At 48.9% G+C, this 11,595-nt stretch overlaps 2 protein-coding genes across 2 annotated transcripts in view; one reads left to right on the top strand and one right to left on the bottom strand.

Moving 5' to 3' along the window:
• The first annotated feature begins 1,744 nt into the window (after positions 1–1,744).
• Positions 1,745–7,474, top strand: LOC130370387 (nuclear factor 1 B-type-like). The gene is made up of 3 exons (XM_056576147.1): positions 1,745–2,146; positions 6,745–7,276; positions 7,398–7,474. Exons 1-3 carry the CDS (start codon positions 2,129–2,131, stop codon positions 7,472–7,474), a joined length of 627 nt encoding a protein of 208 aa, XP_056432122.1. The 5' UTR covers positions 1,745–2,128.
• Positions 7,475–9,396: 1,922 nt separating this feature from the next.
• The window catches only part of LOC130370386 (phosphoinositide 3-kinase adapter protein 1-like), a 12,635-nt gene continuing 10,436 nt past the window's right edge, over positions 9,397–11,595 (bottom strand). Inside the window, exons 8-9 of the mRNA XM_056576146.1 lie at positions 9,544–9,706; positions 9,397–9,446 (exon numbers count right to left, since the gene is read on the bottom strand). Of these exons, the coding sequence (XP_056432121.1) occupies positions 9,397–9,446; positions 9,544–9,706 (213 nt within the window). The remainder of the gene's footprint in view (positions 9,447–9,543; positions 9,707–11,595) is intronic.

Raw genomic sequence — 11,595 nt, 5'->3', positions numbered from 1 at the left:
TGCAAGTTCTGCCAGATAAAACGGTCTCCAGTTTATTCACTTCAGACGTGGTCAAGCCAATCTGTGAATGTTGTTAAGGTTGTAGCCTACAGCAGTGTTTGCAACGGCTGATAAAGGGTCAACAAGTAAAAGTTTGAACTAATACAATATTGAATACAAATCAAATAACAATAGAAATGATTATTATGATTTGTATCTATATATTCAACTATATTTCGGCCTATTTCGAATAATTAAAACAACTAAACAATTTAGAAATATATATAGGCTACATATTTCCAACGGCTGTATGGAAACAAGTGGGGTCATCCTTACGTCTAGGTCTTCAGCGCATGCTCCTCGCTGATAAGCAAACGAGTGTGTTCATAGTGCACCTTTTAGTGTTTGACGCAGCCTGTGTGTTCGGCTCAACACACTCCCACCCATAGAGGCCTGATGTGTGGTGCATCGGGGAGGATAGGAGGCTGGTTCCAGCTGATGCTTCTGAAACGAGGCGCAAGGTGAGGGAGGGCCGCCATGTGCGTAATGATACCTTCTCTTCTCTCTACGCATGCAGGTTGGGATTTTAAAAACTAAACCACGTTGAATTCCTGTAACGCATATCAATGCCTTAAAAATGAAATAAAATAAAAGATAAAATTAAGAATTATTCTCATTTCAAACTAAATAATAAATAAATATTTGTACGTTGATTATTTCAATAAGAAAGGATAAAACACTCGCTTTTTCGTCTGCTATGGTTTCGGATCTCCTTCCGTGGTATTTTCTATCTCCTCAACGTGGCCCATGAGCAAAGTGGCCACGAGGCGGCAGCACCTCCTCAGCAGAGGGGATCTGAACCCTCCGTCTGCTCCTCCGCCGTCAGAGGAACACACTACAAGCGTTCAGGCCCGCAGAACCACAGCTTATTATAATATATATAAACTGAGTAGCGTTTAAAGACCTGCAAAGATCCACTACAATTCACAACCCCCCAAAAAACCTCTAATTAATCTTTGATTTCAGGGTAACACGGTAAAGAAAAACCACCGCCAGGAAGTGCTATTAATTTATATTAAATTGTATTATTATAATGGATAGAGTGCATCGTATTGGGTGTGTGTGTGTGCCTTGATGTGAGGGGGGGAAATTTCTCAAAATTCACACCGTTATGCATGAGGCGAATCCAAACGCTGTAACGACATGAATGATCATCTGATCCTCAATGAGGAATATTAATATTAATATAAATATGGGTGTGTTGAACATGTTGGTTAATAACGAGATAATGCGAGAGGTTTGGTCAGCTTTTAAGGCAGGTCTACTCAAAACCAGGTTCCCAGAGCCGAGGCCTGCTCACAGAATAGCCCTACATCTGGGTGATTTATTATTTTAATCATTCGTGCTATTACTGAGTTATCTATAAATAGCAGATATATTGCATTTTTTCCCTCTGCTAATGTTGATAATGATGACCCTCTTTCCCAATTAATTAGGGCTTGAATTATTATTATTCTCCGTGCTTCCTGACACATTGTGGCCCACCAGCAATGTCCGCGACCATGGCGGTATAACTTTATTATCTCGACCTCCTCGCTGCAGACTTTACCCGCCGTGCGCAAAGTCATGCATGTTCCCCTCCAGTGTCCAGCAGTGGGCTGTCACGTGTCAGGCGACCACTGCTCTGCAAACCCACCAGCAGTGCGTCAGGCGAGCGGAAGTCAGGGGCCTGGGGTGCAGGGTTTAGTCCCGGGGCAGTGGCTCTGGCCAATGGGGAGGCGAGGATTCAAGTTCTAGTGCAAAAGGCTTTTTTCCCTTCCTGGCTGGAAAGCCGGACGGCGGGACGGAGAGAGTGGAGGCGGAGACCCAGCACCGAGAACTCCTCTTCTGGACCCGGTTCAAGTCCGCAGCGTCGAGCCCATCCGAGGAGAAAGACTCGCAAAGGAAAGGGAAGATCAGGAAAAAAAAAGTTTGCACGCTTTTTATTTTTTTTTCTCAACTGCCTTGTGCCAAGATTTGTCTTCCGGTGTTGACTCTTTTTTTTTGCACTGCGAGGGGAAAACAAATCCAGAGCAGAAAGTTGAACGTGAGAAATGTGAAGCTGACGGCTTGGGTGTCCACAGACTCCAGGATCCCCCCCAGTTAATACATGCAGTACAGTGCCATGGTACGTGGAACGGGTTACTACTGGTTTGCGGTGTGCTGCTGCGCAATAACGTGTCATAATAACTTGTAATAACGTGTGTAACAGACGTGTTGGGTCGATGTGTCGTGCCTGGCCGTGATGAGTATCACGCGTGCCAAGGGAAACGCGAACAGTCATTCGACTGGAGAGGAAAAAAAAGAGAAAGTGGGTTACATGGCTGACGCGAATGAGTGGACGACTGCAGCGCCAGAATAGTAGTGGATTTGGCACCGAATCCCTTCGCCTGCGCTAACCTTCCCGCCCGGTTATTGGCAAATGAACTTCTGCTGGAATGTGGACAATTCTATAGGTCACCATACATACATACGCACGCACACGCTTACACACACACACACACACACACACACACACACACACACACACACACACACACACACACACACACACACACACACACACACACACACACACACACACACACACACACAACAATGCACACACACAACAAACCAATGCACAGGTAAATTCTTTATTATTTAAAAGACAGGTCAATTCTTTATTTCCTCATCTCTCTCTCTCACACACACACACACACACACACACACACACACACACACACACACACACACACACACACACACACACACACACACACACACACACACACACACACAGTCCATCTCACTCACACGCACGCCAGCACGCACACAAGTTCAACTTGGTATACCAGGGGCCTGTCTATCCATTAGGAAAATTAGAAGTATACTTCCCCCCCACCCCAGCCAGACTGATTCTGCAGAAAGTCTTCGCAACCCCGTGACGGCAGCCCCCCCCCCCCCCCCGCCCCCCGATCAGATTTGAATCTATATTCTAAATGTTATTGAATACTCATTACATGTTTGATCCAGCGCAATGCAACTACATGTTTTCAACGTTGGAGATCTGGAATAGTTATGCTGAAATACTTTACTGCTTAAAAGATCTCTCCCCCCCCCTCCGTAAATATTCCGGAACAAAGTCAAGGTGTACAAGGACAGAATAGATGTGTCCATTCCGTTTATATATCGGACTGTGAGCTCTGTGGGCCAAGGTCCGTCGCTCATTAAATAATTCTCACCGAGTGGGAAGCGACTGAAAGTGGGGGAGAGAGATAGAGGGAGATAGAGAGAGGGGGAGAGACAAAAAGGGAAAGAGAGAAAGGGGGAGAGAGAGACAGAGGGGGGGGGGGGGTAGATGAGGAGGTGGTGGGATGGAAGGATATGGAATGTGTGTTTGGAGGAGGAGGAGGAGGAGGAGGCGTGTGACTGTGTAATTACGTGGGGTGAAAGAAAGAAAAAAAACAAAGTTGGGTCTGATTTGCTGGATCGTGCAGCAGGCTGAGAGCTGAGCGAAGGCGGCTCCACTCGCGATCCGTCCTCTGATCAAGTTGGAAACGCGAAGGTTGCACCCGGAGCAGAGGAGCCTCTCTCTCTCTCTCTATGCTATAAAACAAGAAGCCGTCGCCAATTTGGAGGCGCGGACGAGAGATATAATCCAGTAGAGCGATCTCTCTTTTTACGCATACGAATATTTACAGAATATTCGCAGAGCTCCGATCAAGTTCAGACATTTTTTCCCTCGGTTTTGAATCGCCTTCGTTTTCAGTTTTTATATTCTATCGCAGAATAAACAATCTTTGGATCAGGGGGGAAAACCTTGATGGATGTTCTTGGATAGCCCGGTTCCACGCGGATAAAGTGCAGAAGAGTCGTGCGCGCTGCACGGGCATGGCGCGGTGAGGTGACCCTGCGCTCCGAGAGGAACCCTTCGCACCACGTTGATTCACAGCCGGGTCGCCATGTATTCGCCCATTTGTCTCACTCAGGTATTTCTGTCTTTTATTCAATTTCAACCGGTTCTTGGATTAATGCAACCGGCAGCCCCCGTTTTCCTCACCGACCGAATTCATTTCTTCGTTTTCCTGCTTGTTGTCGCTGCTTTGGGTGTTGCATGCATGCGTTGTGTTGATCGCGTGGAGACGCATAGACCCCGACACTAAACCCGGGTCGGATCGTGTTAGAGTGTGTCTCATCGCCTTACATTGATTTGGAGGTAAAGGCACAAACCGTGAGACACGCTCAGTTTATGCGTAAAGTTGTGCGTAAGTGCATTACTCGTTTAGTAGTGCAACCTGGAATGTATTTTTAATTTATTTACAGACGTGGAGGTATAGTTCCCTCCCTGAGCTGCACCGACTTTGAGTTTGTGTGTTTTTGTGGTTTATACTCTGCATTACAATTAGTAGATTGTATTTTTTTATTGTATTTTATTAGGCCCTGTTCAGCAAATGCCTTTGAATCCCAATCAATACCCCTTCACGCTGTTAAAACGGAGCTGGAAGGAGATAAAGTGCCCTTCTCGACTCGAGGAAGATCTGACTAATGACAAAGTTAATTCCCAAAGTTGGAGGAGTAGCCGTCTGTTTTGGCTGACTCAGTCTGACTGTTTATATTTGACTTGGCATAAGTCAGTGATTGACTGAGATGTGGTTTAGTTTGTACTTAAGAGGATTGTGCTTTTATGGCTTCGGCTGAAGTGTATAGCCCGGGCCTCCAAGCCATTTATCTTCCGAGCTGTTTGGCTGCAGACTTTATATCTTAAAGAATCATAAAATAGTGTGGGACTTCTGAGGTCAGCCAGCCCGAGGTGGAGGAATATTAACGAAGGTGGTGTCCACGGCAGAACATGTTGTCCTGGACTTGGATTTTTATGTAATTATTATTTTCTTTTTTAGTTTGCACATGGAAACTGAAATGGCCTTAGTTTGTAATGAAATATTATACAAATCACACTATGGACAAAAAAACTAGAATTATATAATTTACATGACACGCAATTACTCAGTTTTTTTAAAGTTTTGGGTAAAAACATTACAGTGTTTCTCCTGAAAATATCAGAATACAAAACCATGTATTTGTCTTTATTTATATTTTTATTTCTGCAGCGTGTAAAGCCTGAAACATGCCTTTAGTTTGTCACTCTCTGAGGTTCGCTTGAAGGCTTTTTGTTTTATTGCTTGAAAGTGTGTATCAAGAGTGCTATGCCTTCTTAGGAAAGCTCACTCACGGCACCGACCCACTCTCACACACACACACACACACACACACACACACACACACACACACACACACACACACACACACACACGTAGAGACACAGGGAGGGGATTTCTGTGGTTTCCCATGCTTGCCTGCTTCTCCAAAGAACAATATGTGGTTTTAACTCTTCAAAGACCCACTTAAATGAGGCATCTTATGGTTTATTCAATTTGACATTTTAATGACCTTAAAACAATGCCAAGTTCCCCTTTCCATGTTTCTCCTTCTGCTACTACGATTTTAAAATGTTTAAACCCAAACCAACACTCTCAGTATTGCATCCAAAACTTAAACTCAGTTGTGTATAATTTTCACTTTAATGATGTTCATTTAATTCAATTTGTATTTCATCGGAGCTTGAATATAAGCATGTTATTCTTTAAATTCTTACGTTCATGTTTCTGAGAATGGACCAATTATTATAATCAAACTATAAAATATGACCCGTCTAACCATGGCTCATATTTTATAGTTTTCATGTCGGGCTAAAATTATGACTCAAGTATGTGGTTTGGTTGGTGTGGTAAGCGTAGCTGCACAAACGAACCGGTGTGGTGTTTCACCCAACATTTCACCTGAATGCGACAATCTGAACCCCTCGATTTGAACAACTCTCAGAAATCACCTGTCTCCCACAACAAAACGATCCTCTCGTCAAACATATCTCGTGAACAATTTTTACTTTAAAAGCAACTTCTCCCAGGTTCCTTCTCGTCCCCCAAGTTCAGCTCTTGTACGTCCCCGCAGTGGGTGCGTGATCGAGGCCCTCTCCCAACACGTCTGCACCGGCTAGGAATGCATTTCAATCTGTTTAGTTCTGCTGCTAATTTATTGGATTGATTTGACCCAGTCCTCGCTTTTGGACTGGTACGTTTTATCTTTTGGTTAATATTTGACGGATAAGTCCTCATGAGCAAGCGGGAATAGTTTGATAAGAGCTGGTGTGTGTGTGTCGGTGTGTGTAAGGCGCGCATGCTGTCAGTGTGTGCAGCGGCGCTCAGAGCATTCTCCTCAACCCAGCGAGTGTTGGAACGAGAGAGAGGGAGAGAGAGCAGAGAGGGAGCAGACACTCCAGCGCATTCACTGCTCGTTGTGCTCCGAGCTATTGTGGCGTCGCCGCCGTTTGAACGCAAACACTGGATTTCCTTGTTGTGCCCTCAATACATCCCCATACATCTCGGATGGTAATGCCAACATCGCACTCGTACTCGACTGCTGATTGTTTGTTTTGTCGTTAGTGAGTTTAGCCGCAGCCCACGATGTTGTGCGGTGCTGTGTTGGGTTGTGCGGCGGTTGTGTGTCGGGCAACAGTGTGTGTTCTAGTCGCTTCAGAGAAGTGTGATCCAGACTCAAAAGTCAACGTGTGTCGCTTGTCCAGAATGCCTGTCCTCTAGTCTAAACGCCGTCTCCTGTTCTCTCTCTCTCCCCCTTCTGTCTCCCCCTCTCTCCCTTCGCCCTCCCCTACCCGGCGCCCGACCCCAGGATGAGTTCCACCCCTTCATCGAGGCGCTGCTGCCGCACGTGCGCGCCATCGCCTACACCTGGTTCAACCTGCAGGCCCGCAAGCGCAAGTACTTCAAGAAGCACGAGAAGCGCATGTCCAAGGACGAGGAGCGTGCGGTGAAGGACGAGCTGCTGGGCGAGAAGGCCGAGGTGAAGCAGAAGTGGGCGTCGCGGCTGCTGGCCAAGCTGAGGAAGGACATTCGCCAAGAGTACCGCGAGGACTTTGTCCTCAGCGTCACCGGCAAGAAGCACCCGTGCTGCGTGCTGTCCAACCCCGACCAGAAGGGCAAGATCCGCCGCATCGACTGCCTGCGGCAGGCGGACAAGGTGTGGCGTCTGGACCTGGTGATGGTCATCCTCTTCAAAGGCATCCCCCTGGAGAGTACGGACGGAGAGCGGCTGGTCAAGTCGCCGCACTGCACCAACCCGGCGCTCTGCGTGCAGCCGCACCACATCACCGTGTCCGTCAAGGAGCTGGACTTGTTCCTGGCGTACTACGTCCAAGACCAAGGTAGGAAGGGGGGGCCGGCCGGGAGGGTGTGTGGGAGGGTGGGGGGGAGGGGAGTGTGTGTGTGTTAGTATGGATGGGGGGATAAGGTCACACTCTGCTTTCTGGACTTGTGGTCTTTCAGTCTGGATGATGTCCAAGTGGGACGTCGTCATGGACTCGTTTGGGATTTGTCCTGCGATGATTTTATTCTGTTTGTAGGTTTTTATTTAGTCGGGTCATTTACATGCACCTGAATATATTCTCTTATTATTACTGAGGCATTTTGGTTCAAACATAAAATATGGTATTTTTATTATTTATAATATTATGTTCTACAATATAATTTATACAAACTTAAAATAATTTATTCAAAATATTCTCCAGCATATGATAAAGAATATCACATATTTTTATTTAAATATGTAATTTGCGTTACTCTTTACAAGATAGTAAATACACCTTTTTATTTATATTCATCATATATTTGAATAGTTTTGTTGGTTTTACATATTTGTTTTGCAAATTTTTTCAATTCAATTTCTTCACCGGATAGTTTTTTGTCTAGAAGATTTATTAGAAATTAAAATACAATGCTTTTTTAATACAAAGTCAATTGGGGGATACAATTGATAGATATTATAATTGGTTACATTCAGTTAGAATTATTATTCTAATGATAATTGCAGTCATTATGATCCATCATTTTGATATATTCTTTCTATAATAGTCACCAGTCGTGCCATATTTGCACTTTTTATTTCTAATATGTCAGTAGTAGTAATAGTAAAATATATTTGGTAAATATATTCAGTATATATTCCATGATGTTAGCAGCCACACGTTTTGTAGTCAGTTTGGAGCTTTTTAAAGTAAGTTGAAACAGATCAATGGTTAGATTCAATCAATGGTGACTGCTGTTTTGGTTTGTGAAAATATCAAATAAGCAAACAAAGAATCACATTCCCCCTTTTACAACAATTCCCGCAACCCAAATATTGTGATTCCAGCCTCCTTCTGTTTCCACTATCAATGAATTATCATCGTCTCAACACATGCGTCTGTTTTCTATAAATTAGTCATCGTTCAATTTTCACATCCAAACCCTAAAAATGCATTTTAATCTTTTTTTTGTAATTTTTTTGCTGTAGCAGCACCGAATCCACTTGCACCCAAAGCGATCCCACCGTAGTCGAGGTAGAAATGTCCGTAGAGCTAGCTTGTAATCATGCAACACGAAGCGCCATTTTGTGTCTGATAAGTGCCAGGGAAAGCAGAAGGCACCGCAGAGAGGCAATAATGGTTGCCATTGGCACCAGGGTTGGCATCAGCCCCTCTTTTGTGTCTTTTGTAAGATGCCGTTGGTTGTCTCGTTTGCATCTGCTGTGGGTTTTAACTGTTCAGTATCAACCTTGGAGAAGCATTTTTGGGGCACGATTTTAATATCACAAATGCTTGAATCGGATGTGAAACATACATTCTTTCACAATGTATAAATTTGTCTTTTTTGGTTAAGGTTTCTATAAATGAGTGAAAGGATTTTGGCTGATTCGTTGGCCGATACGTTGCGAGCCCATAATTTCCAGTTGTCCTCATCGTCACTATTTATTGTGAGTGAGATTTTACACGACGCTACATTGGCATTATTTCAAAGTATTTCTCCGGTGGCGGCCGCGGTTTTCCGCCGCTCTGGAGGTGAAAGCGCTGTCTTCCCCTCTGTCTGCCAAACTGTGCCCATCTCTAGACAATGCAGCCATATTGTGGTAGCGTGTGGTGCGGCGCCATTTTGTTTTCCGCCGTGCCAGGGAGGCAGGGAAATGGCCAGTAATGGTTGTCAGAGGTTCGGAGGTTGGCATCAAACCCTCTTTGTTTGGATGCAGCGTGCCTTTGATTCGTCGGTTGGCATCCGCAATGCAGTGGGGCTGGTTGGAAAGTTTTCTGACACTGGCAGGATGGAGGCTGCTTCCTTTGTTCTGTTGCAAACTGTACGAAACAAACAAACAAACAAACTGCTCGTGCGGTTCCGACACAAAGACGTGACCCGTGAAACGCACGTTCTGAGGGGAGAGTGACCGTTACGTAAACTGAACCGCGGCGCGGAACGCAGCGCCGGAAGCGGCCGTTACAGCGTCGGCGCTCGCGGCTCAGCGGCTCCTCTGCGTTCTGTCTCCGATGCGGCCGCGTGTGACCGCAACTGAAAATAACGAGAAAAAACCCCATCGCACACGGTGAAGTGTGTCGTCGTCTCATTCTCTCCAAAAAGAAGCGGTATTAATATGTTGGATTCCAACGTGTCCGATGCGTGGTGCTCATGGCCTGCTGCCCTGGGAAAGGTCGCGGGTTTGGCAGCGGGGGTGTGACGGTTGGGTCCTGAGAGGGCACTCGTACTCTGTTGTTCGGGGGGCTCAGGCGCGATCCTCCCAGCGGAGACGTAGCACCCATGTGCATGCCCAGCTGAATGCCCACTGGGAAGCATGGAGTAGGGGGGAGGGGGGGAGGGGGGGGGGGGGGGGGGGGGGGGGGGGGGGGCGGGGGTGGCGGCTGGGGCATCCATTGTGCCAACTGGCAGGCCCCTCTCCCACACAGAGCCAGGGCCTCTCACGGCCACACTGCTGTTAACCTTGTTTGTGACCTACAGCGAGACTAAAAGCAGAACAACAATGAGGAATCGTCCGCGCTGTCTTACCGCAGATTCTCCCCTCTGACAGAAACAAAATGAAAGAATAGAGAGCCTAGAACGAGATGCCGCCGCCCACTCTGGCCTCACCTGCGCCGACTCTCTGGCGGTGAGCTGTGATTGGTGGAGGAGCGGTTTCCCGCGGGCAGACGTGTCGCGGCAGGCCCCGGCCTCAGCGTGTGTTGTGATATCGCTCCCCAGCCCGTCGCAGAACCTCACCGAACGCATTAACCAGCAACCGAGAAACTGGAAAGGTTGGAATCCTTAGCGGCCCGACGTTGACAGAATCTGTGAGTCTGTCAACGTTAGAGACGGGACACGTAAAGAGAAGCAACACATCACTCTCTCCGTCGTCGTGGTGACTGCATCCGTCACCACCCGCCGTAAAACAACGCACAGATCTGCGGATAAGTGCAGGGGCTGTAATTTACCCCGTTTCTGCCCCAAAAGAAACCAATAATTCCGGACGGGCCCCCCATAAATCGTCCAGCCCGTGAACGCCCCCCCCCCCCCCCCCCCCCCGCCCGCCTGACGGATCCTCTGGTGATCGGCGACATGAGCGGGTGGCTCCCCCGTCCCCGGGGGGGGGGGCGGGAGAGGTCAAGGTCAAGCTGCTTTCATTACCCGGGTGCTGAAAGTTAACACGGCCGTAAAACATCATTACCTTACGCCAACCTCCACCTCTACACCCCCCCCCTCCCCCCCCCGGGCCGGACGGCCCCCAGGGCCAGACGGCCGGGCCCCCGCGGTCGTGGACGGAGGGGCTTGTTTTACGAGGCCTAGACTTAGCCCGGGGGTCGCGGGGTCGTGACCCCGGCAGGGAGACGTGTCAGCCCGCCCTCTGAAGTGTAATTGAGCGAGGCGGCGGGTGAAAGGCACGTCGCGGCACGCGCACCGGGGGAGGGAGGGAGGGGGGGGGAGGGTGGGGGAGGGTGGGGGGGAGGGGGGAGGGGGGGGGGGAGTGTGGGGGAAGGGAGCTGCTTGTAAGCCCTCGTCGTTGACCTCTTCAGTCGGGGTCAAACCGCCACCACTCCCGGATCACTGGTCGCCTTTTGGCAACTGTTTGGTCTCCCCCACCCCCCCGCCCTCCCCCCCCCCCCCCCCCCTCTACTGCCCCCCCTCTACTGCCCCCCCGCCCACCTCCCCTACCGCCCCAACCACCTCCCCACCCCCTCTACCCCCCCCCCCCCCCCCCCCAGCGGGCTGCGGTCCCGCTGGTTCAGCGCTCTAAGTACGGGGGAGGGACGCACCGTCAACCACCACGGCCCCCCGCCAGACCCCTCTCCCCCCCCACCCCCACCCCCCCCCCCCCCGCTGGGTATGGGGGGCTCTGCTGCTGCTGCTGGCCGCTCCGCTGGTTCGTGGGAGGAACCGGTCGGGCGGGGGGGGCCGGCGACCTTCTTGGGTCGCGGGCCGAGGGTCTGTGACTAAGCACAACATCTATTCGCTCTCTCCCCCTCCCCCCCTCCCTCTCTCTCTCTCTCTCTCGCTCTCGCTCTCGCTCTCTCTCTCTCTCGCTCTCGCTCTCGCTCTCTCTCTCTCTCACTCTCTCCCCCCTCCCTCTCGCTCTCGCTCTCTCTCTCCCTCGCTCTCCTCTCTCTCTCTCTCTCTCTCTCCTCTCATCTCTCTCTCTCCTCTCTCTCTCTCTCTTCTCTCTTCTCTCTCT

The sequence above is a fragment of the Gadus chalcogrammus genome, chromosome 17 (assembly GCF_026213295.1).
Source record: "Gadus chalcogrammus isolate NIFS_2021 chromosome 17, NIFS_Gcha_1.0, whole genome shotgun sequence".
In the NCBI taxonomy this organism is placed as follows: Eukaryota; Metazoa; Chordata; class Actinopteri; order Gadiformes; family Gadidae; genus Gadus; species Gadus chalcogrammus.
The sequence above is the reverse complement of the archived record's forward strand: the minus strand, read 5'-3'. Positions and strand labels throughout refer to the sequence as shown.

Coding starts and splice junctions, on each gene's coding strand:
- LOC130370387 (XM_056576147.1), top strand. Junction 7,277..7,397: donor GTACTACGTCCAAGACCAAG/GTAGGAAGGGGG, acceptor GTGGTCTTTCAG/TCTGGATGATGTCCAAGTGG.